The 26194-nt window shown below is 37.3% G+C and overlaps 1 protein-coding gene across 2 annotated transcripts in view; it reads left to right on the plus strand.

Annotated features, from left to right (window-relative positions):
* LOC105517214 (cytochrome c oxidase assembly protein COX16 homolog, mitochondrial) overlaps positions 1 to 19564 on the plus strand; it is a 31867-nt gene extending 12303 nt beyond the window's left edge. The window contains exons 2-4 of one of the 2 annotated variants that reach the window (XM_011949647.1): positions 2208 to 2279; positions 16146 to 16208; positions 19185 to 19564. In XM_011949647.1, coding sequence (XP_011805037.1) covers positions 2208 to 2279; positions 16146 to 16208; positions 19185 to 19301 — 252 coding nt within the window. In that variant the 3' untranslated portion in view covers positions 19302 to 19564. The remainder of the gene's footprint in view (positions 1 to 2207; positions 2280 to 16145; positions 16209 to 19184) is intronic. The other variant, XM_011949648.1, reaches the window with a different exon arrangement.
* The last annotated feature ends 6630 nt before the right edge of the window (positions 19565 to 26194 follow it).

The raw sequence follows: 26194 nt of genomic DNA on the forward strand, positions 1-26194 counted from the left end.
TACACTGTTCATCCCTGCTTTGAGATGCCAAGGAAATCTGCAGGTGTCTTCTGAAATCCAAGTCGTTCTAAGCTTATTTTATAAGAGCGACACACAGTAAGTAATGATGAGTGAGTTTCTCCTTGTGGTCATGAACTTTTGTAGCAATACTGAAACCATCTTTGTAAAATTATAACTGAGGAAATTCTGACAGTGAAAGAAATCAGACCTGACTGACTCCATCTTGCTTCGAACCTGTAAGCTGCCCTCGTTCATTCCTGGGCATAGGCTGAACTAACTTTGGGAAGGAATTCAGTTCATGGTTTGACTCTGAAACAAAATTAGATAATAACCCTTTCCCAAAAAGACACCCGTCTTGCCTGGGGACCAGTCTGCCTTTGCAGGACTAACAAATTAGCTACAAGATTAGAAATTACGGTTTAGGGGTCATGCAGCCTCTGGCTCCAAGAGTCTGAACCTCCCCAAATTGCTCCTGGGGATAACATCCCTATTGTAAAACCTGACATCAGTTCTTGAGATATTTTGCAGACCCTGCACTGGATGGATCAACTGACATTACCCGGATGGGTAATTGGGCTCAACCAGTTCTGCCATGCCACCCAGTGACAGAAAACAGCAAGAAAAGCTCACTTCACACCCTATGATTCCATCTCCAAACTGACCAATGAGCACTTCCCACTTCCCAAGCCCCTACCCACCAAATTATCTTTAAACACTCTGATCCCTGAATTCTCGGCGAGACTGATTTGAGTAATAACAAAATTCCGGTCTCTGCACAGCCAGCTCTTCAATTCCCCATTGTAATTCCCCTGCCTTGATAAATTGGCTTTGACTAGGCAGCATGCAAGGTGAACCAATTGGGTGGTTACAATTCTTAATTATGAAGTTTAAATCTTTTGGAAATATTGTGTCTCAAAGAGGTGCCAGCAAAAAAATGAAAGTGATTCTGTATATCGTAAGATGATGTTTCAGAATTTTAGTATATAGTAAGAATTTGAAAACTTTCTTTACCTGTGATCTGTATAGCTATATTGTACCTGGGAATACAATGTGATATAGAGAATATTCTGCATTAATCTTTCGTGAGATTTCTTTATCACTTGGTAAGGTAATGAGGACTCCAGTTGGCTTCTTTTGAAAAATCATAAAATCAAAAGAATTCTGGTTTTGAAGGAAAAAAAAAAAAAGGCGAGTTTTACTGCTGGGTTTACCCTGTGTAATCATGGTATTAAAAGAAACAGAAACCTTAAACAACAAAAAAATAATTTTATAGAGTTTATTTGAACAAAGAAAATTCACAAATCAGGCAGCACTCAGAACCAGAAGAAGTTGAGAGAGCTCCATTCTTCAATATGGGCAATGAGTACAGACAAAACAGGAAAGTGAAGTAAATAAATAGCTTGATTGGTTATAGCTAGGCATCTGCCTTATATGGACATGGTCTGATCAGTTGATCAGGTTTCAGTTTCTTTACTTACTAAAGAAGATAGCATAGCAATGGAAGTACAAAGACAGCCTTGGGCAAAATTTAAGTTAACAATGGGCAAGTCATTTAGTTGGCTGTGCTTTTATTTCCTCATTTGTTTTTTTTTTTTTTTTTTTTTTGAGACGGAGTCTTGCTCTGTCGCCCAGGCTGGAGTGCAGTGGCCGGATCTCAGCTCACTGCAAGCTCCGCCTCCCGGGTTTACGCCATTCTCCTGCCTCAGCCTCCTGAGTAGCTGGGACTACAGGCGCCCGCCACCTCGCCCAGCTAGTTTTTTGTATTTTTAGTAGAGAAGGGATTTCACCCTGTTAGCCAGGATGGTCTCGAACTCCTGACCTCGTGATCCACCCGTCTTGGCCTCCCAAAGTGCTGGGATTACAGGCTTGAGCCACCGCGCCCGGCCTATTTCCTCATTTGTTGAATGGTTTTTTTTGTTTTTGTTTTTTCTTAGCAAAAAACAAAAATAGGTCTATTGTAAGAGTCAAATAACATAATGCTTGTTATGATGTCGTTTAAATCATAAGGTCAAATACAGGTATAAGGTGACGATTTTGGTATTTGGTAATGATATGCTATAATGGTTTCCTAGCCAGTATATACTGCATTTACTCTATAGAATTTTTGTATAATGTGCCTCTAGTTGTTTAGATAAGCAATCTATAGATAGGCTGAATTTGAATTCTGCTCTTCTGTTTTGCTTAAATGTTTCCTTTCTTTGTTTTAGTTGCTGATTGTTGGAGGTTCTTTTGGTCTTCGTGAGTTTTCTCAAATCCGATATGATGCTGTGAAGATTAAAGTAAGAAATATAATTAGAGTTTGACATGTGTCTGTCTATATGTATGTTCTCATTTAGGAAAATTGTATACTCAGTATACTATGCAGTCTGAGTTTGTCTTGCTTTTCAACACTAAGATGTGATCTTTGTTTTTTTCTTTAAAATAACATTAGTGATACGTGGCAGTGAATCATGAAATGGAACTAATTTAGTAATCTATCTTTCTTTCTTTTTTTTTTCCCATGGGGTCTCACTCTGTCACTCAGACTGGAGTGCAGTGGCCTATCCTGGTTCACTGCAACCTCCGCCTCCCAGGCTCAAGCGATTCTCTTGTCTCAGCCTCCTGAGTAGCTGAGATTACAGGTGCGTGCCACTACCACTGGGCTAATTTTTGTATTTTTAGTAGAGACAGGGTTTCACTGTGTTGGCCAGGCTGGTCTTGAACTCCTGACCTCAAATGATCCACTTGCCTTGGCCTTCCACCCAGTCTAGTAATCTTTCTTATTTCATTAGAAAATTTGCAATATTGTTAGCATTCTCCCACAAAATATGATCTGGTGTAGCTGTTTTTAGGATTTAGAAGGGATTAAAAAACGTAGGTCAATAATTTTGCTTTATTTTCTCTAATTATATTTCTTTTTTTTTGAGACGGAGTCTTGCTCTGTCGCCCAGGCTGGAGTGCAGTGACTGGATCTTGGCTCACTGCAAGCTCCGCCTCCCAGGTTTACGCCATTCTCCTGCCTCAGCCTCCCGAGTAGCTGGGACTACAGGCGCCCGCCACCTCGCCCGGCTAGTTTTTTTGTAATTTTTAGTAGAGACGGGGTTTCACCGGGTTAGCCAGGATGGTCTCGATCTCCTGACCTCATGATCTGCCCGTCTCGGCCTCCCAAAGTGCTGGGATTACAGGCTTGAGCCACTGCGCCTGGCCCTCTAATTATATTTCATATTACTATCCATAATTGTATAAAGTATATTGATATGTATCTTTAATAATTGTTACTAAAAGAAAGGAAAACTATTTTTCAGTATAAATAAAGACACCTACATTTATAGTGTCTACTTTGTAGTAGGACTATATTAGTTCATACACACACACATACACACACACACAGATCATCCTTGATTTATAATGGGGTTATGTCTTGCTTTAAACTCATTGTAAATTGAAAATATCGTAAGTAAAAAATGCATTTAATACCTGATTAAGTGGATTGTAAAGTAAAAGAACTGTAAGTTGAAACATTGCAAGTTGGGGACTGTCTATATATTATCATCTTTATTTTACAGGTGAGGAAACAGGGGGTCTATACATTAACTATAGTGGGTCTTTACCTGAAAAAACGGAAGAAAAATTTAAAAAAAGCTTAATTAAGTTGGCTAAGGTCACATGGCTACTTACGGGTAGAGCTAGGATTCTCACCCTCTGTAATCACACAATTGTGAAATTCAGGTGTTACATAAGAACTCTGTTTTTTTCATTCAGAAGTACATAGCTTTTGTTTGTGGCACATATCTGATATTTGTAGTTTTTTTCCCCAAGTAATATATGTATTTTATTAGCAGACTTCAGTAATATTGATAGAAAAGTAGAGTATAAAGGCCTATTCAGTTTCCTCAGTTAATTTTATGGTTTTAGAGAAACTAACATCAGCTAGTTTTAAAGACAGTAGGTATTAGGGTAAATATTAAATTTTTAAAAATGTGTACTTTCTGTGAAGGAATAGAACAATTTTATTTAATGAGCAATTTTACTTAATTTTCAGTTAACTTTCAATTTAACTGTGTTAGAAGATTTCAGTTAGCATCCCAATTACTTTGTCAAGGAATTTTTTTCTTTTTCCCTTTAAGATGAAAATTATGGTAGTATATGACATTTGAAGGGAGAAAATAAGTATATGTTTGGAAAATAATTGAATAGTGGTCATGTGTTAATATTTGTTAGATACTGCAAGTAAAGTATTCAGAAACTAGTACTTATAAAGTTTATCATTGAGGCTGGAAGACAGCTAATAAAAAAAAATGTACCCAGACATATAATATAGCAATGCCAGTAAAATGCCATTATTAGAAGTTCAAGGAGAGGTGTATAGTTTTAACTTGGAAAAGGAGAATTAGAGAACGTTTTCTAAAGGCATTATTAGCCTTTGAATTAGGCTTTAAGAATGAGCAGGAATTAGCTAAATGATAGAAATAACTTATATTCTATAAGGTAGAGAGAGTATTGGGCACATGGTCAGTGTTTCATTTTAGAAATAGCTCTCTGGCAGTGGAGTACAGGTGGATGGGTATTGGGGGACCAAAATGGAAGAGAAAATATTGTTTAGGTTGGAAGTAAAGAGACCTGTTAGGATTCTGGGGCAGTAGCATGGATGAACAATAATGGAACCTGAAATAACATATTTGCAATGATGATAAAGAGAAATTAATGAGTTCCAGCAATAATTTTAGCAGCAAATTGATTAGTATTTGATGACTAATGTATGTAATATAAAAATATGAATAAATCTAGGATGACTCAAGGTTTTGGTTTTAAGGACTGGGTAAATGGTGGTGCCAGTAACCCAGTGTATTAGTCTGTCTTCACACTGCTAATAAAGACCTACTCAAGACTGGGTAATTTATACAGAAAAGAGGTTTAATTGACTTACAGTTTCACAAGGCTGGGGAGGCCTCAGGAAACTTACAGTCATGGCAGAAGGGGAAGCAAACGTGACCTTCTTCACATGGTGGCAGGAGAGAGAAATGAGAGCCTAACGAAGGGGAAAATCCCTCATAAAACCATCAGATCTTGTGAGAACTTACTGTCACGAGACTAGCATGGGGGAAACAGCTTCCATGATTCGATCACTTCCCACTGAGTCCCTCCCATGACATATGGGAACTACAATTCAATATGAGATTTGGGTGGGGACACAGCCAAACCGTATCACCCAGTTAAGGAGAACAGGGGAGGATGAGCTACCAGGTGAGGTTTAGGAAATGGAGTCAAAGTAAATGGAACAAGGTTAGGTAAGGTTAACAGAATGAGGCTGATTGAAGTTGAGAGGACAAGGTCAGTTGAAGTCAAGGGAATTAAGTTAAAAGAATGGGGGATAGTTAAGGTCTATAGGAGGAAGATGAGAGGACATGGTTGAGGTGAGAAGGATCAGAAGACAAGGCCTATGAGATTTAGAGGCCGAGGTTGGTTGATGTTGAAGTCAAACTCAGGTGGTGAGGTTGAGTTCCAGTTAGGTAGAGAAGATGAGGTAATGTTGAGAGGAGTTAAGAGGTTGAGTTTTGTCCTTGAGGATTGAAAGGATAAGACTGGTGGTTGCATGGGTTGAGAGATTGAGGTTAGGGTGGTCAAGAGGGTAAATTGCTGAGGTCAAGGGGGGTTGACAATGTGGCCTAAAGGAAAAACTTGGATCAAAAGAGGGGTTCAGTTGAGAAGTTTGGAAAAGGATGTAGAAAGGACAGTATGGATTTGGGGTGACCAACCATCATTGTTTGCCTGAGACAGTCCTGATTTTTGTACTGAAAGTTTGGCATCCCAGGAAAGAAAACATCTGGCTTCTCAGTAAAGGATGTGCAAAGTTCAGGGGAAAGTATAAGCCTAAAAAAGTAAGGGCTGGAAGCAACAGCTTTCAAGTTTTAGAAAACGATTTGGAATAGTTTATCTGCTGTCCCTAGTAGCTGTTGCTGTTTTTTTCTCATGAGTGCTGATACTAACAACCAAGGATCTACAATAATGGATCATACATTGTTGCATCAGACGAAGTGATGTGATTTAAGTGTGCAATATAAGTATGCTACATTTGCGAGCAGTAAGTCTTCAACTTTGCCTGCCTGTTGTGCTTTATAACAGATGGTGTTAGTTTAATTTTTAACGTTATAAATATTGTGACCAAGTTTTCTAAGATTAGATAATGAAAATGAGAACAATTATAATACCAGTGCCAGTATGATTCAGACATCACTGAAAAAGGAAGCTAAATGACTCTGTTATTTTAATGACATATGGAAGGACACATACAACTGGATTAAGGAATTAAATAACCAAAACGGAGCATACTGCACAACACACAAACAAGAAATTGAGATTGGGCATGGTGGAGACAGGGATGTGAAAACAGATATGAAGACTGAATCTCACAGGTCCAAGATGAGGCAGGCAAGTACTTATAAATCAATCATAAGTTTACTCATCTCCCCAAAATACAATACTATACTCAGTCTAAAATAGAGCTGCTGAGTTAGCTTGTGCATACCGTACCAATGAGAACATGCATTATCATATTGTTCTCTTGATTGCTCTATGAAATTGACTAAAGTGACATTTTTCTGATTCAGAGGTTAGAACTGTTAAAATATCCTATGGATGAACAAAAGGGGGACTGGTACCAGGTCTGTTGTCCTCCTATGTATACTGTTAAATTTTGCCAAGGATTGTGCTTTCTATAGTGTATCAATGCTAAACTGAAAAATGGCACCAAGAAATGTCCAGGTACTTGATTAAGAAAAAACTGAGTTTAGAACTTAAAGTATAATAATAAAATAAAATAAAATAAAAAAAGAGAAAAAACTGAGTTTTAAATTATATTCTGGGGCCAGGCATGGTGGTTCATATGTGTTCATCCCAGCACTTTGGGAGACCTAGGTGGGTGGATCACTTGAACCAGGAGTTCAGGACCAGCCTGGGCAATATGATGAAACCTCATCTCTACAAAAAATGCAAAAAATTAGCCAGGCATGGTGGTGCGTGCCTGTAGTCCCAGCTGCTTGGAGGCTGATCTGGGAGGATTGATGTAGCTCAGGAGTTTGAGGCTGCAGTGAGCTGTGATCGTGCCATTGCACTCCAGCCTAGGTGACAGAGGGAGACCCTGTCTCAAAAAAACAAACGACCCAAAAAGCCAAATTATCTTCTGATTTCTTTGAAGATTTTAATGAAACCACAGAAAATGTAAAACCAAAAATTGTTCATATCTTGTCAGTTGTTGCTTTTGCCCAGTTTTCTTTATGGGATGCCAATCAGATATATGTTATATTCTTTAACTATGCCCAACATTTCTATTGTGATTTTTCAGTGTTTTCCCCCATTCTTTTTTTTGTACTTTATTTTTGTATATTTTCTATTGTTTTATCTTCTAGTCACTAAATTTCTCTTTTGCTGTGTTCAATGTCCACATAAAGCCATCCCTTGATGTCGTGATTTCAGTTACTATATTTTTTAGTTTTAAAATGCACATTTAATTCTTTATTACACATTCTAGTACTCTGGAGAAATCTTCTATGATGCTATATTTTAATCTATTTTTTTCCTTTGATATCTTGAATATATACAAATTATTATTACTTTAAAGGCCTGTCTCCAACATAAGGATCACTGTAGACCTGCTTTTATTATCTAATTTTTCTCTTGTTTTTTCAGTTATATGATTCTATCTTTAAACATGCCTCATAATTTTTTAATTAAATACTGGACATTATTTATAAACAATTATAGAGGTTCCAGATGGTATTGTTTTCTTCCATAAAAGGCGTATCCTTTTTTCTTGATGCAGATAGATTGAGGGCTGATCGGTCTTAATAGCATCCAGGTGTGAGCTAGGTCATGGCTTGATTTCAGTTAAGTAAGACTTAGGCTGTCCTCTCTGTTTCTTCCCTATTCCTAGCCCCTAATCTGTCTGTATTGCAAAAAAAAAAAAAAAAGATAAACCCTTCCTGGAGGAAAACAGTAGCATCTGGAACCTCTATAGTTGTTTATAAATAATGTCCATGGACCTACATGGCTTTAAATTGATACTCCAGGAAATTATGCTCTGCTTTTCAGAGAATTTTCAACCTAGTGGTATACTCCTATCTTACGCAGTTCCAGAATTTCAAAACTGTCTGTTGTGTGTATTTTGATCTCTATTTTTTTGTCATTATAGCCCTGTATGGTGGTTTCTGTAACCCCCAGTAGCAGCCATCTACCTGATTTCAAACCTTGGTTCTTATCCTATAGGTTTACCAGGTGTGTCAAGGGTTTCCAGGGGAAAAAACGGGCTTTCAACTCTAAGCTCTTTTGGAACCCTTCCTTTAGTGAGTCTTTATCTCTTAAACTCCAAGAGACTGCAGGTAATAGCGTTTTTTGGTTGATTATTTTGTTTTGCAAATTACTTTGACATTATTGGATAAATTTTAGATTACTGGATAAATTTTGTACAGAAAATAAAGACACAGGAAGAAAGTTTATCAAAGTAGTATACAATAGAGTAGCATCTTAGGTAGAGGTTTGATTTTAATGTATGCTGGTAAGGCAGACATTTCACACAATCAAAATTAGCACTGAATATTTATTTTAAATCACACAAAGTACAGATACATCTCTCAATAATACAGTCAGTTCCTCGTGCCCACCAGCAGTAGGTCATTTGCTGTTTTCTTAGTTGAAAGCATATGAGGAAGTTAACTTATATTATAGGTTTGTGTTTTATCCCTTTTACATACATGCAATTATTAATATAGTAATTCATTATTTTATTTTTATTTATCTAAGTTGTTTTGTTGTGAAACACAATACAGAAACCAAGGAGTGTATTGAACATACATGTACAATTTAATAAATTATCATAAACTGAAATCCCAAGTAACCGCCATCTGTGTCAAAAAGTAAAAACTGTTAGCACTCCAGACACATTCTGTGTTGTGTTTCCTAATCTCTCCTCCTGCTGCTCCATGCCTTCCTCTTGCCCCTAAGATAAACACTACTGTGCTTTGTTTTTTGTTTTTGTTTTTGAGATGAACTCTTACTCTGTCACCCAGAGTGCACTGGTGCGATCACTCTTACTCTGTCACCCAGAGTGCACTGTCACCCAGAGTGTCACTGGAGTGCAGTGGTGCAATCTTGGCTCACTGCAACCTCCACCTCTTGGGTTCAAGCGATTCTCCTGCCTCAGCCTCCCGAGTAGCTGGGACTACAGGTGCAAGCCACCGCGCCCGGCTAATTTTTTGTATTTTTAGCAGAGACAGGGTTTCACCGTGTTAGCCGAGATGGTCTTGATCTCCTGACCTCATGATCCGCCCACCTCAGCCTCCCAAAGTGCTGGGATTACAGGCATGAGCCACCACGCCCAGCCCTACTGTGCTTTTTATAGTAATCACTTCCTTGGTTTTATCACCTTAGAATACATCCCAAAACCTTTTGATTAATTTTCTTTGTTCTGAATTTTATATCAGTGGAATTATATATATTCTTTTGTGCTGACTTCTTTTATTCAATATTATATATGTGAAGTTCATCTGTGCTTCAAATCTAAGTCAGGGATCAGTAAGCTTTTCATGTAAAGAGCCAGATAGTAGATTTGAACTTCTGGATTTACTGAAGTTTGCTGTTGTAGTACAAAGGCAGTCATAGACAAAGATAAACAAATGAGCATAGCTATGTTCATATGTTTCCATTTTTATTTGTTTCAATAAATTTTTAAAATTTGGTCCTTAATTTTTTTTTTTAACTCTTTGGTCATTCAGGAGCATTGTGTATAATTTCCATGTATTTGTACAGCTTCCAAAGTTGTTCTTGTTATTGATTTCTATTTTTATTCTGTTTTGGTCAGAATAGACACTTGATATGATTGATACTGTTTTGAATTTGTTGAGACTTGTTTTGTGGCCTAACATATGGTGTATCCTGGAGAATATTCTATGTGCTGATGAGAAAAATGTGTATTCTGCAGCAGTTGGATGACACATTCTGTAAATTTGTCTTAGGTCCATTTGGTCTAGGGTATAGTTTAACTTTACTGTGTCTTTGTTAATTTTGTACTTGGATGATCTGTCCATCACCAAAAGTAGGGTGTTGAAATCCCCCAATATTATGTATTGCAATCTGTCTCCCTTTAGATTTGTTAATATTTGCTTTGTATATTGGGTGCTCAGGTGTTGGGTACATATATATTTACTATTGTTACATTCTATTGCTGAATTGACTCCTTTATCATTATATAATTTCCTTCGTTCTCTTTTTAGTTTTTGACTTAAAGTCTGTTTTATCTGGTACAAGTGTAGCTACTTCTGTTCTTTTTTTGGTTTTCATTTCGGTGGAGTATCTTTTTCTATTCCTTCACTTCCAGTTTATGTGCATGTTTATAGATGAGGTGAATTTCTTATAGGCAGCATATACTTGGGTGTTATATTTTGATTCAGTGAGCCACTCTATGTTTTCTAACTGGAGAGTGTAGTCCATTTACATTCAGTGTTATTATTGATAAGTAAGGCCTTACTACTGCCATTTTATTGCTCGTTTTCTAGTTGTATAACCCCTCGCTTCCTTTTTTCATTCCTTAATTTTTATGTGATTAAGTGATTTTTATCTGGTAGTATATTTTAATTTGTTGCTTTTTATTTTTAGTGTATCTGTTATGGATTTTTGCTTTGCGTTACCACGAGGCTTACAGAAAACATCCTATAGATATAACAACTTATTTGAAATGGATACCAACTTAACTGTGATTATAGAAAAAGGAAAAACCAAAATAAAAACCTATACACATTAACTCTCTTTCCTCCAACAATTTGAATTTTTGATGTTACAATTTATTTATTTATTTATTTTTGAGATGGAGTCTTGCTTTGTTGCCTAGGCTGGAGTGCAATGGTGCAATCTCGGCTCACTGCAACTTCCGCCTTCCAAGTGATTCTGCTGCCTCAGACTCCCAAGTAGCTGGGACTACAGGCTCACACCACCACACCCAACTAATTTTTGTAATTTTAGTAGAGATGGGGTTTTGCCATGTTGACCAGGCTGGTCTTGAACTCCTGACCTCAAGTGATCCACCCACCTCAGCCTCCCAGGATGCTGGGATTACAGATGTGAGCCACTGTGCCTGGCCACAATTTACATTTTTATATTGCCAATCTCTTAGCAAATTGTTGCAGTTACTATTTTTAATAGTTTTGTCTTCTTACTAAAGATAAAAGTAGTCTAAACATTAGGATTGCAGTATTAGTATATCATGCAGTGTTCTTATCTTTTAGTTTGAAGAACTCTCTTTAGCATTTCTTTTGGGACAGGTCTAGTAGCAATAAATTCCCTCTGCTTTTGTTTGGCAGTCATCTCCATTTCTGAAGGATAACTTTGCTGGATATAGTATTTTTGGTTGTTAACAGTATTTTTGTTTGTTCTCCTCAGCACTCTAAATATATTGTCCCACTCTCTTCTGGCCTATAAAGTTTCTGCTAAGAAGTCTGCTGCCAGGAATATGGATGTCAGTCATATCATTTGCTTCACTTCTCTTAGTACTTTTAGCATCTTATCTTTGACTTTGGTGTTTGAGAGTTTGATTATAATATGTCTTGGGGTATTATTTGGGCTGAATCTGACTGGTGACATTTTACCTTGCTTTACCCAGGTATTTATATATTTCTCCAGGTTTAGAAAGTTTTCTGTTATTATTTCTTTCAGTAAGCTTTCTGCTCCTTCATCTTTCTTAGTTCCCACTTTAACTCCAATAACCTGAATATTTGCTGTTTTTAAGTTGTTCCATAGATCCTGTAAGCTGTTTATTACTTTCATTCTTTTTCCTTTTTTCTCTTCTTACTGTGTAGTTTCAAATAGTTTCTCTTTGAGCTCATTGATCTTTCATCTGTTTGCTGAATTCTTCTGTTGATGCTTTGTAGTGCATTTTTTGTTTCATTCATTGTATTTTTCAGCTCCAGGATTTCTGTTTGATTTTTAAAAAATTATTTCAACTTCTCTGTTCAATTTCTCGATAAATTTCTAAATGGTTCTCTGTCTTTTAGTGAAGTTTATTTAACTTCCTTGAAACAGCCATTTTCAGTTCTTTGTCTGAAAGATTACACATCTCCATCATTTTAGGGTTGGTCTCCAGTGCCTTATTTTGTCCATTTGATGAAGTCATATTTTCCTAAAGGTTTCTGATACTCGAAGAAATGTGACAATTTGTGTGCATTGAGAGCCTCTGTATTTATCTTAGTCTGTGCAGTCTGGTTTTGTTTGTGCCTGTCCTTCTTCAGAGGGTTTTCCAGGGATTCTAAGCACACTGACTGTTGTCTTCTCTGAGCCTGTGACAACTTGAGCTGCCTCAGCACTAGAGAGTGCTCAAAGCCCAGGCTTGCCATGAGTCTCATGAGGGCTCCAAGGTTGGCATGGCTTTCTGGCCCAAATGGATCTGTGGAAGATCCAAGGTAGGTACTGGGGCTGTGTGGGAATGCTGACCAGGTACTTGAGTCCAGAAGACTGTCTCAGTGTCCCAGACAAGCATGCCTCCCAACAGCTCTCTGCATAGGCAGGATGGGTTCTTGACTGTAGCAAAAGGAACTGGAGTTGAGACTGGACCCCTTTTGGATCTGCTGTGGGGAGGCTGATGACCCCCTCTCATTGCCACAGATGAGCATGTGTCACTTGGCAGGTCACTGCATCAGTGGGGTAGTTCCTCAACTTCTACAGGAAGGGCTGAAGCTGAGACTGAGCTGCCTTGGGATCTACTGTAGAAGAGAGGATGGCATGCCTGTCACATTGGCTCAGGTGGGTGTGCATTTCCCACCAGGTCCCTAGACAGACAGGATAGTTCCCCAACTGTGGCAGGAGAGGCTGGAGCTGAGACTGGGCCCCCCTGGGATCTGCTGTGGTCTGGAGGCTAGAGAGCTGGATCTTGTTGGCTCAAGTGGGGCACTTGTCTCCCTGGAGGATCCTGCACAGACAGGATCGTTTCTCAACTACAGCAAGAGGGGCAGCAGCTGAGGCTGGGCCCCCTCAGGATCTGCTGTGACAGGAGGTTGGCAAGCCCATTGGGGAGGCCTATACTCCTGGGCTGCCAGATATGGTTGAGTCTCCCTTTGGGTCCTTGTGTAAACAGCTCTGAGCTGGGACCTCCAGCTGAAGGTTGGAGCAGAGCCACAGGGCCACTTTCAGGCTTACTGTCGAGACCAATATCAGCAGGCAGACAAGCCTTTCTGCTAAGTCACTAGCATGTGTGATTCCTTCTGGACCTCTTGGCAGCTGGTTTTGGTTGTAGACTGAAGGCCAAATGGGGCTGTTAGCTAAGCCCCTTGAAGGACTGGGCTGTTTTCCAGGCTTGAACTTAGAAGCAAGCTCAGTGAATCATCCACCTAGGTGTGAATGCATTCAAAACAACCTTCCTAGGTCTTTGGCTCCATCAGGGTTTGACAACCTGCTACCTGAATTCTGAGGCTCCTGCAGAGAGACTTTTTACTGTGGATAGGTGCAGGATTCTTGTTGCTATGGGGGGATATGAGCAGGTTACCTTCTATTCTGCTATCTTGGTGACATCCTGAACATTCCATTCTTGTATGCTTTTCTCTTGTACATGTACAAAAAGGAATTGCTAGATTATAGGGTGTTGTATCATACTTCAATTTTATTTGATAGTTCCAAACTGTTTTTCAGAATGACCATCTGTCTATACTGTTACCAGCAATTTATCATTAAGGCTGCAAATACTTTGTATTGTCAGTTTAATTTTGTTTTGTTTTTTAAAATCATTCTGGTGGGTGTGTTATGAATTGCTAATTATGAGGTGAATTTAAATTTTCCATGGTGACTGATGAAGTTAATCACTTTTTATATGTCTGTTGGCCATTTTTATATTCTATTTTGTATATTCATTTTTGTGATATGTCTATTGAGGCCTCTTCCTCATTTTTTCTACTGGATTATTGGGGTTTTTCCTACTATTTTTTAGGAGTTTTTTTATGCATGCCAGATTATAAAACTTTTAGTCTTCACTTTCTTAATGGTATCTTTTGATGAACAAATTTTCTTAAGTTTAATACAGTTGGCTGGGCACGGTGGCTCACACCTGTAATCCCAGCACTTTGGGAGGCCGAGGTGGGTGGATCATGAGGTCAGGAGATCAAGACCATCCTAGCCAACATGGTGAAACCCTGTCTCTACTAAAATACAAAAAATTAGCCGGGCGTAGTGGCACGTGCCTGTAGTCCTAGCTACTCAGGAGGCTGAAGCAGAGGAATTGCTTGAACCCAGGGGGCAGTGGTTGCAGTGAGCCAAGATCGTGCCACTGCACTCCAGCCTGGTGACAGAGTGAGATTCCCATGTCAAAAAAAAAAGTTTAATACACTATATTTTACTCCTCTTTTACTTTATGATTTTTTTTCTTTTAAGAAACATTTTCCTTACTCCAAAGTATAAATATTTTTCTATGTGAATTACTAAGAGTTTTGAATTTTGCCTTTCATATTTGGGTCTACATTCTATTTGGAATTGATTTTTTTCTTTTTTTGTATGTGATGTGAGGAATATATTCTCTAATATTAATAGATAAGAAATTGTGCAGTCATCATATACTGACAATAGCATTGTTTCCTGACTGCTCTTCTGTGCCTAATTTGTCATAAATCAGCTGTTCATATAAGTTTTTAAGTCTGCTTCAGGATTCTCTGTTCTGTCGCATTAGTTTATTTGCAAATTACATTGTGATTTCCAAATTAACTCTGCCTTTCTGGAATAAATTCAACTTGATTATGGTATGCTATCTTTTTGGTATGTTGCTGAATTCTTTTTACACTATTTAAGAATTCTGCATTTGTGTTCATATATGAAACTGGCCTGTTATTTTAATTTTCTTGTGAAATTTGATATCAGGGTTATGCTTACCACATAACTCATACAGAATATTTGTTACATTGGCATTATTTCTTCCTTGGTATAATTCACTGACACAGCCATGTGACCCAGGAGTTTTCTTTGTGTGAGGTTATTAATTATAGATTTAATTCTTTATAGATTGTAAAACTATTCAAGTTGTCTATTCTTCCTTTGTCAGTTTTGGAAAGTTGTATTTTTCTATTAATCTGTCCGTTTTTGTCTAAGTTTTCAAATTAATGGCATAAAATTACTCATATTTTAATACTATCTCTTTATTGTCTACAGAATTTGTGCTGTTGACCTTTTCATCTAAATACTCTTTGTGATTTCTCTTTTTTCTCTTAATCAATTTCACTTTGATTAAAAATGTTTTTGTTTTGTTGTGCTTATTTCTTACTGTGTTCTTTCAGTCTGAGGACTCACTGCTATGTAGTGGGGCATTCTTTGCTATTTTTATTTAGTTATTGCTCTCCCTCCCTTTTCTTTATTTTCTAATTCTGGAACTCCTATTAGCTATGTGTTAGAACTTTTAGGTCTAGCTTTTGTAAAATACTTTTTTTCATTCATCTCATCTTTATCTCTTCATCCATTATTCCAGTGAAATCCTCTGGTTATGCTTTTATTTTACTTACTTGATCTTTGCTTTTTTGTAGTTGTTGTTTATTAATTTCAGCCATCATACTCTTCTTTCCTGAAGGCTTTGCCACATACAGAAAGACTTTTTATACAGGTAATATAGCATTAGCTCATTTTTACCTCTATGGATTTTTTTTTTTTTTTTTGGTAGGTACCTACTTCTGGCCCATGGAAGGTATTCCTTTTTGTTTTCAAGTGCAGCATTATATGAGTATTTTTATGTTATTTCTCCATAATATAATTTAGGTTGGTGGTTAATAGTGTGAACTCTGTAGGCAAAGAACCATTACTCAAAGCCAAGCTCTGCCTCTTTGACATGTTATTCAAACCCCCATGTCCCATATTCCTTACATATGATAATACAGATAAAGTTAATACGTATCTCATAGATTTTGTGAGGATGAAACAAGACAGTATATGTCAAAATGCCTGTCACATAACAAGTAATCAGTAGATATTAACTCTTGTTAGTTGAATAATGGTGGCAGTAGTACATTAGTTATCATTATGTGATCAGAGTAGATGGTGGAGATTTTGCCATGTGTTTGTATTTGGCCATACTATTTCAGCCATCTCCTCTATAACTTAAAATTGAAAATTGAGTCTAACAGACTTAGATAACCTACTACCTTTTTCCTTTTCTACAGATGGATCCTGAGCTTGAAAAAAAACTGAAAGAGAATAAAATATCTTTAGAGTCGGAATATGAGGTACAGTATGTTAATATAGTCTCTGTCTTATAACAATCAGTTACTGGTTTTATCTGCCTTAAAATAAAAGTATTAATAGTACAGAAAAAAATTATCTTGAATATATAGTATTTGATAAACTGTATAGTCATTTGAAAAGAAAATAAAGATGGATCCATACTTAATATACTACAAATAAATAAATTCCAGATGGATGAAGAATTTAAAAGTAAAAAGCAAAATGCTAAAAGTACTAGGAGAATATAAATGGGGAATTTTGTTTGTTGTCTTGAGTCAAAAAAGCCTATTTAAATATGATATAAAACCCAGAAGCTCTAAAAGTAAAGATTAATGGGTTCATACATACAAATTCAAAAGTTCAGACTAAAAAATGTATATGAAGTCACAAGTTATATGAGAAATCCTACAAATATAGTTTAATCTTATCATGGCACATTAATTTACTTAAATATGAAGACCATCTCCAAATCAATGTGAAAAGTTCAACAATTCATTTGTTCAGTAAGAACATGGGAAAGCATAGTATGTAAAACTTTTGGACAAAAGGAAGTAAGTATCATTCTTAAACATATGAAGAGATGCTCAATTTATCATAATAGGAATGTCAGAGTGTAATGAGGTATCACTTTTCACCCATCTAATTCGCAAAAATCAAGGAGTTTAATAGCACACTATATTATGGGATGTGGTGAGGTGGGATGTTCTTCGTGCCTTAGAGTTTGTAATTTTTTTGACTGGATTATATTTTCCTGTTTCTTTGTATCTCTGGTCATTTTGTTTCGAAAGGTAGTCATTGTGAATACTACACTGAAGAAAATTCTGAAGAGTGTTGATTTTTGTTTTAGCAGACAATTTAATTGTTGGCTAATCACCTTGAACTTCATTTTGTGCTTTGTAGGGAAGTATCTGTTGAAGGGCTACTATCTTTCCTTGACCCTTCTCCCTTTTTGGGACTTAATCTCCAAACTGTCTCCCCAGAGAATCTTGTCAAGGCTTGGCTTGAAGCTTTGTTGGGGTGAATCTCAAGAAAATCTTATTCTCAGGCATAATTTTTACTCCTGAGGAACAGCCCTTTTGGTGTCTTAGGTGGATGTCAGCGTAGCAACAAAATGTTAAAAGAAAGTTCTCCACTGGGCCGGGCGCGGTGGCTCATGCCTGTAATCCCAGCACTTTGGGAGGCCGAGGCGGGCGGATCATGAGGTCAGGAGATCGAGACCACAGTGAAACCCCGTCTCTACTAAAAATACAAAAAATTAGCCGGGGGCAGTGGCAGGCGCCTATAGTCCCACCTACTCGGGAGGCTGAGGCAGGAGAATGGCGTGAACCCGGGAAGCGGAGCTTGCAGTGAGCCGAGATCGCGTCACTGTACTCCAGCCTGGGCGACAGAGCTAGACTCCGTCTCAAAAAAAAAAAAAGCAAGTTCTCCACTGTGGCAGGCCTGAAAACTCCATATTCTTGACACTGTTTTTTCTCAGCATTTCTTCATGCCGTTCCACACTCAAGCCTATGCCAGTTGGCTGTGAAGTGTTATTTCTTGGGTAGTTTTTCTCAGCACATTTACACAGCCCATTCTTCAGCCACTGTGCATGTTTTGTAGAATTCTACAAGGAATCTCCTTCACCAAAGATCTGTAAAGACTAGACCACTTTTACATGAACTTGTTATTTAACAATTTTCTTCAATTCTGTTAAGCGTATATATCTTATGTTACCTGGATAATGGCCATTATTCTTTCTTAAAATCTTTTAATAACTTTAGATCATTTCATAACTATACTTGAAAATACTTTAAATTCTTTTTGCATGCTAAATTAGTTGAATTTTATTCCTTCGTGTATATATGTAATACAGACTCCTGGTAAAACTATAAGTGAACAGTATTTTCATTTACTACTTTACCATTGATTAAAAAAAAAAATCCTTCAACTTGCTAACTTGTAGTTCTACAAGTGCTGTACCAGTAGTGATGCTATGGAGAGTTTGTCTGGGAGTAGATTTTCCTTCTAGTTCTTCTAGGACCTGTAGAATCTGAGAGCTGAAGAAATCATGTAGACTATTTGGTCAACCTTTTCATTGTTACTTATCAGAGAGTTAATTCCCAGGTGGCTTAAATCACTTTCCAAAGATTATATAGCTAGTTAGTAAGAGAGTAATGCTTAGTATCCAAGTGTCAAAGTAAATTTATATCATTTTCCCTGTCTCTGGATATAAGCTATCCTGTGTTTTCTCAGTCTTTTTTTTTTTTTTTTTTTTCCTGTCTTACTCAATTATTCCAGACCAACCAAAACAGCAGATATGTAAAAGTTAATGTCAGAGTGGTGGTCAGTAGGAGAAAGGTGAAGAAACATTTATTTTCCCCCTTCTATTCCACCTTTATTTTTGTGCTTGAGAGGTACTTCAGACTAAATGAAGGTAGGATGATCCATAATGTAGTTGCAACTAGTTTCAGTTGCCCAAAAGTGTTTAAGTGTTTTGCTTATGGTAGCTGTAGGAAAAGTCTTTTCATTCCTAAGACCAGACATAAGACAAATTATCTTGGTCTCTTTTCTTTTTTATAGAAGACTTTAGGGTCTCCATCTTTGTTCTTTTCTTCTTATTTTCTACCATCATCCCTGATAATCCTTTCAGTCATTATCATGCTGGATCAGCCTTCAGACTTGTACTTTTGTTTTCCCAGCTTCGGCCTTTTCCTTGTCCTCTCAAAAATAAGGCATGAAGACTCTTTCTCTATTTTAATAGTTTTATGGTTAAGGTGGGGTAAGATAGGCATTAACATCAATAAAAACAAGAAAAGTTCTAAATCTTAAGATGACATTTCATCAATGATTATGATTGTAGTTGATTTATTTGTTACAATTGTAATTGAGGACCTATCGGATACTTTCTACTCATTTATTCATTGAGTTAGTTGTGTCCTAATCAAAGCCACAAGGCTCTTATACTAATATTTATACTTTAATTTTCTGCGGTTCTATAGAAAATAAAAGACTCCAAGTTTGATGACTGGAAGAATATTCGAGGACCCAGGCCTTGGGAAGATCCTGACGTCCTCCAAGGAAGAAATCCAGAAAGCGTTAAGACTAAGACAACTTGACTCTGCTGATTCTCTTTTCCTTTTTTAAAAAAAAAATAAAAATGTTATCAACTGGACTTCCTAATATATACCCCTATCAAGTGGAAAGGAAATTCCAGGCCCATGGAGACTTGGATATGGGTAATTTGATGACAAATAATCTTGATAAAAGGTCATGTACAGGTTTTTATACTTCCCAGCTATTCCATCTGCGGATGAAAGTAACAGTGTTGGCCACGTATATTTTACAACTTGAAATAAAAAATGTAAATACTGCTCCAAAACAGAGTCATGTATTCCACTCTCCAACTACCCACATATTCCTTTTGCAATAGCCACTAGGGCATCATTTTGATATTTCATTGTGATTTCTGATTCCTAATGAGGACAGTAGGTCTGGATCCAAATTCTCACAGTAAAATCAAGCAGTAATTTTCTGTCAAATCTATTAGGGAAAGAAAAATGATCACAATCTGCTAAGAGTCTTGATTTTCTTTGTAATACCTCACATAGTATGATAATCAGCCTCCAGAGCATCACCTGATAATTACAATGATAACATGTCAAGGAAATTATATTATTTATGGTTGTCAAAAATTATTAAGTAGTGTATGATTATAAGCAGATATGACAAATTTGTTCAGTAAATCCACAGATGACTACATTTTGAGAAATACTAAGATATGCTTTATACTTTAGCATAATTTGCATGCAAAATTCCCGTCTATTGTTGTTTTGTTTTGTGTTTTAATTTGGTGTTTGCAATGATCTGATCCCTAGACAAAAGGACAGAATTGAGGATTGTTTTGTTTTGTTTTGTTTTTTTGAGACAGAGAGTCTCGCTCTGTTCGCCCAGGCTGGAGTGCAGGGGCGCAATATCAGCTCACTGCAAGCTCTGCCACCCGGGTTCACACCATTCTCCTGCCTCAGCCTCCTGAGTAGCTGGGACTACAGGCACATGCCATCACATTCGGCTAATTTTTTGTATTTTTAGTAGAGACGGGGTTTCACCATGTTAGCCAGGATGGTCTCCATCTCTTGCCCTCGTGATCCGCCCACCTCGGCCTCCCAAAGTGCTGGGATTACAGGCATGAGCCACCGCGCCTGGCTGAAAGTTAGTTGTTTTGAACTCATTTTCTCCTTTTTACCCCTGTCTTTATCAGCTTCTACCTTCTGGTTTCATGCTGAGTTCTAGTTGCCTAAAGTCTCCGTTGAAACACTCCCCTTATAATTGCCATAAAATCATAAATCCACTCCACCTTTCTCCTCCTAGTCAAAATTTGTATTCTTTTCAGCAAGTTGGTTTTAACAAAAAGTAAATTAAGTTGATTATCTAGTGATAAAAATTTGTGATAGACATGATTCATAAGATAGTTATCTGGGGGAGCAATTGGATTTCATAGGAGAAAAAAAAAAGAGTGCTTATTATTCACTCATTAAACAAGTCACTCATAAAAGGATCATTGATTTAAACATAAAATAAGTGTAAAACTTTTAGGAAAAATCACAGGAGAAAGGCTTCAACTTACTAAATAGCTCTTACCAAAGAATATTCATAAAAGAAAAACTTGACAAATTGACGCATCAATGTTACAAACTTTTGTTTGCCAAAGGCCCTGTTAAAAGGATGAAAAATGTAGAGACTGAGAGAAAATACATGTAAACCACATATCTGGCAAAAGACTCATATCTAGAATAAATAACTGTAAACTCAGTTAAAAAAAATCCAATTGGAAAATGGGCAAAAATCATAGAGACATTTCACTGCAGAGGATACACTGATGGCAAATTAGCTCTGAAAAGAATGTTTGACATCACTATGAAGGAAATGCAGTTTTAGACTACACTGAGATCACTACACATCTATTAGAATACCTAAAAAAAATTAGTGACAGTATGAAATCCTGGCAAGGATGTGGAGAAATGAAATCTCTAATACATTGGTGGTATCATGTAATATGGTCTAGAAAATTGGCAGTTTCTTTAAAAGCATAAGGGAATTCTGGTTTCCAGTTTGACATGTAAAAAGTTTGAAAAATTTAATTCCCATCATAGCAAAGAAAAAAGCTGAACAACTAAACTCTTACTTTGAGTTGAAGTCACAGAACAAACCACCACCCTGAAAACTGGAGACATAGGCAGGTGCAGAAAATCACAGTTTACCTGGAGGAGCACCTGCCCAGAAACCGCCACTGGAGCCAGCATTGGGTAGGAATACCTAAAGGTAATTGAATACTTCCTGGAGGCTGATCGTGGACTAATTGAGAGAAAATCTCTTAAGAGAAGGCCAAGCCGTGTGTGGACTGGAGAAGGGACACTTGTGAGTTTTACCTCTAAGAGTCCCACCTGATTTTCATAATGACTATCAGAGAACAATCCCCTTGTGCTCCTAGCAGGTGTAGGTGAAAGTAACGATTCTGAAATATGCCCAGAGAATTCTGTTTTCTTTAATGTAAGCCTAGCCCCAAAGTAAACTCTTGCTAGAACGTAATCACATTGGGTTTTACCAGTGCCTAGCCAACTGGAGGAAGGGGAATAACCACTGCAGCCTCCTCTAACCTTCCTGTTTTACCTAAATGGGGTGAGGAGACTGAAAAACACTTGTGAATGTTCAGTCCAGGGACCTAGGCTTACTAAGAAGCCTAATCATAGGACTTACAGAATGCTCCCTACCGCATATATTACCACCACATCACTGAAGGCCTATTCACTCGAGTTCGTTTTACCCAGTACATCATGTCCAACATTCAACAAAAATGAAAGACAAAAAGCACAGTTTGAAGAGACAAAACAAGCAGAAGAATCAGATTCAGACATGGCAGGGATATTGCAATGATCACACTGGGAATTTAAAATATGATTAATATGCTAAGAGCTCTGAAGGAAAAAGTGTACAACGTGCAAGAACAAATGGGCAATAAAAGCAAAGAAGTGGAGAATTAAAAGGAAATTCTTGCATTGAAAAACTAACAAGTGAACAGTGCCTTTGATGAGGTCATCAACAGAGTGGACAGAACTGAAGAAAGAGGGAGAAAAGTACATATAGTATGTTAACACTAATCAAAAGAAAGTGTGAATAGTTGTATTAATCTCAGACAAATCAGACTTCAGAGCACTGAAAATCACGGAAGAAAGGCATTATGTAATGATAAAGGGGATCCATTCTCTCCAAGAAGACAAAATTCTTAATGTATATACACCAAACAAAGCAGCAAAATACATGAGTAAAAACTGGTAGAGATGTAAATGTATGAGAAATATATGAATAGACTTAAAGAGACTTAATCCTCTTATCAGCAACTGACAAATCAAGTAGGCAGAAAATCATTGAGGACATAGTTGAAGCGCACCATCAATCAGCTGTATCTAATTGACATCTAAAGCGTACTCCACAACAACAGAATAGGCATTCTTCTCAAGTTCAAAAACATTCATCAAGACAGACAACCACATAACACACCTCAACAGATTTGAAAGAATAAAAATTACACAAAGTATGCCCTCAGACTGTTACGGAATTAAACTAGAAATCAATGACAGAAGGATAGCTAGAAAATTCCAAAGTACTCGTAGATTAAACAACACTCTTCTAAATAACACATGTGTAATGAAATGTAAAGAAATTAAAGATATTTTGCACTAAATGAAATAGAAAATAAACCTTACCAAATCTGTTGGATGCAGCAAAAGAGGTGCTTTGAAGGAAGTTTATAGAATTGAATGTGTTTAATAGAAAAAAGAATATATACATTAGAGATAGGGTCTTGCTCTGTTACCTAGGCTGGAGTACAATGCCACAATCATAGCTCACTGTAGTTTCAAACTCCTTGGCTCAAGCAATCCTCCTGCTCATCCTCACTGGTCATTAGAGAAATGCAAATCAAAACCACAATGAGATACCATCTCATGCCAATTAGAATGGCGATCATTAAAAAGTCAGGAAACTACAGATGCTGGGAACATCACACACCAGAGCCTGTTGGGTGGAGGGCTAGGGGAAGGATAGCATTAGGAGAAATACCTAAAGTAGATGAGGGGTTGACAGGTGCAGCAAACCACCATGGCATGTGTATACCTATGTAACAAACCTGACAAAAACAAGCAATGGGGAAAGGATTCTCTATTTAATAAATGGTGTTGGGAAAACTGGCTAGCCATATGCAGAAAACAAACCCCTTTCTTACACTTTATACAAAAATTAAGTTAGGATGGATTAAAGACTTAAATGTAAGACCTAAAACCGTAAAAACCCTAGAAGAAAACCTAGGCAGGGCAAAGATTTCATGTCTAAAATACCAAAAGCAATGGCAACAAAAGCCAAAATTGACAAAATGGGATCTAATCAAACTAAAGAGCTTCTGCACCACAAAAGAAACGATCATCAGAGTGAACAGGCAACCTACAGAATGGGAGAATATTTTTGCAATCTATCCATCTGACAAAGGGCTAATATCCAGAATCTACAAAGAACTTAAATTTACAAGAAAAAAAAAACTCCATCAAAAAGTGGGTGAAGGATATGAACAGACACTTCTCAAAAGAAGATATTTATCCAGCCAACAAACATGAAAAAAATCTCATCATCACTGGTCATTAGAGAAATGCAAATCAAAACCACAATGAAACACCATCTCACACCAGTTAGAATGGCGATCATTAAAAAGTCAGGAAACTACAGATGGTGGAGAGGATGTGGAGAAATAGGAACACTTTTACACTCTTGGTGGGAGTATAAATTAGTTCAACCATTGTGGAAGATAGTGTGGCGATTCCTCAAGGATCTAGAACCAGAAATATCATTTGACCCAGTAATCCCATTATTGGGTATATACCCAAAGGATTATAACTCATTCTACTATGAAGACACATGCACACATAAGTTTATTGCGGCACTGTTCACAATAGCAGTAGACTTGGAACCAACCCAAATGCCCATCAGTGATAGACTGGATAAAGAAAATGTGGCACATGTACACCATGGAATACTATGCAGCCATAAAAAAGGATGAGTTCATGTCCTTTGCAGGGACATGGATGTAGCTGGGAACCATCATTCTCAGCAAACTAACACAGGGACAGAAAATCATCACATGTTCTTATAAGTGGGAGTTGAACAATGAGAATACATGGACACAGGGAGGGGAACATCGCACACTGGGGCCTGTCGGCAGGTGGAGGGCTAGGGAAGGGATAGCATTAGGACAAATACCTAATGTAGACGACAGGTTGATAGGTGCAGCAAACCACCATGGCACATGTATACCTATGTAACAAACCTGCACGTTCTGCAGAACTTGAAGTGTATATATATATATATATATATACACACTTTAAGAGTATATATATATATATACACTTTAAGAGTATATATACTCATATATATGAGTAATATATATATATTACTCTTAAAACTGTATCAAATAAGAAAGACAAACACAACAAATATTGAAGAGTCTTTAGGATATGTTGCAAATATGAATACATATGCCACTAATCATCTCCACGTGAGCAGTTCCTCTCCAGTAAATTTACATTGCAGTAAAAAGTGATGTCTTACAGTTCTCACATATTTTTTCATCATGTTTACTGCAATACCATAAACCTTGAATAACACCATGGGACCCATGCAGAATGCCACTAATGATGCTCAAAGTGCTCCAAGAAGCAGATAAAAGTCATGACATTATAATAAAAAGTTGAAATGCTTGATATGTACCATAGATTGAGGTCTGCAGCTGCAGTTGCCCACAATTTCAAGATACATGACTCCAGCATAAGGGCCTTTGTAAAAAAGAAAGAAAAGAAAAAGAAAAAAAAAGAAAAGAAAAAGAAAAAAAGAAAAGAAAATTTGTGAAGTCATCACTGCAGCTATGCCAGCAGATGTGAAAACCTTACCCTTTTTGCAAACTGTCTTTTTATCTCATTTTGAAAATGCAGCTTTTATGTGGGTGCTGGGTTGCTATAAGAAAGGTATACCTATAGACTAATATGAGTCAAGAGAAAGTGAAGTCATTATATGACAAAGCAAAAGGAAGGTGAAGAATCTAAAGCTGAAGAATTTAATGCCTGCAAAGGATAGTTTGATAACTTCATAAAGATGTTTTGCTTTAAAAAAAAAAAAAAGAAAAGAAAAGAAAAGAAAAAACAGTCACTCCCAGCCTGGCCAATATGGTGAAACCCTGTCTCTACCAAAAATACAAAAATTAGCTGGATGTGGTGGCGGGCACCTGTAGTCCTAGCTACGCAGGAGGCTGAGGCAGAAAAATCACTTGAACCCAGGTAGCAGACGTTGCAGTGAGCTGAGATCGTGCCACTGCACTCCAGCCTGGGCGACAGAGCGAGACTCCGTCTCAAAAAAACAAACAAACAAACAAACAAAAACAAAAAAACACTCACTCATAAGTGTGGAAGTACACTGGGAGTTTCCTTATTTGCCACTTGACTGTCCTAATCATACTGCAGCAAAGAGGTAGAGATATGAGAAATAGTGCTCCAACCCTACTGGTCAGTTTCATAAGAGGCATCAGCTTAGGTGTTTCATGGAGTATAAAGGGTAGAACTGAGTGTTGGCACATCATTTGATTCAATGGGGCCTAAAAAGCAAGGCAGTTGGGAAACTGGGAGTTTATATAGACGTAGTCAAATTGTCGCCTTCTTCTGGACTTCATTTTCTCTTAACTGTACAATAGAAGGTGGGGTAGTAAACACCTATAGGAGTGGCATTAGGATATGGTAAGACTGTAAGCACAAGGGCAGGGAATGTTTCTTTGAAATGTTCTGCCTCATTTCTCCTCCTCTCCTCTCTCTCTACCACAACAGCAAAGCTGAGCTGGCCTGCTGTGGAAGGTATTTTTATTGGGCTTTCCAAGATTCTGGTAATGTATTAACCTTTCAGTGTAAGATGTGGATTTCTT

This window comes from Colobus angolensis, unplaced genomic scaffold (assembly GCF_000951035.1).
Source record: "Colobus angolensis palliatus isolate OR3802 unplaced genomic scaffold, Cang.pa_1.0 Scaffold3, whole genome shotgun sequence".
NCBI lineage: Eukaryota > Metazoa > Chordata > Mammalia > Primates > Cercopithecidae > Colobus > Colobus angolensis.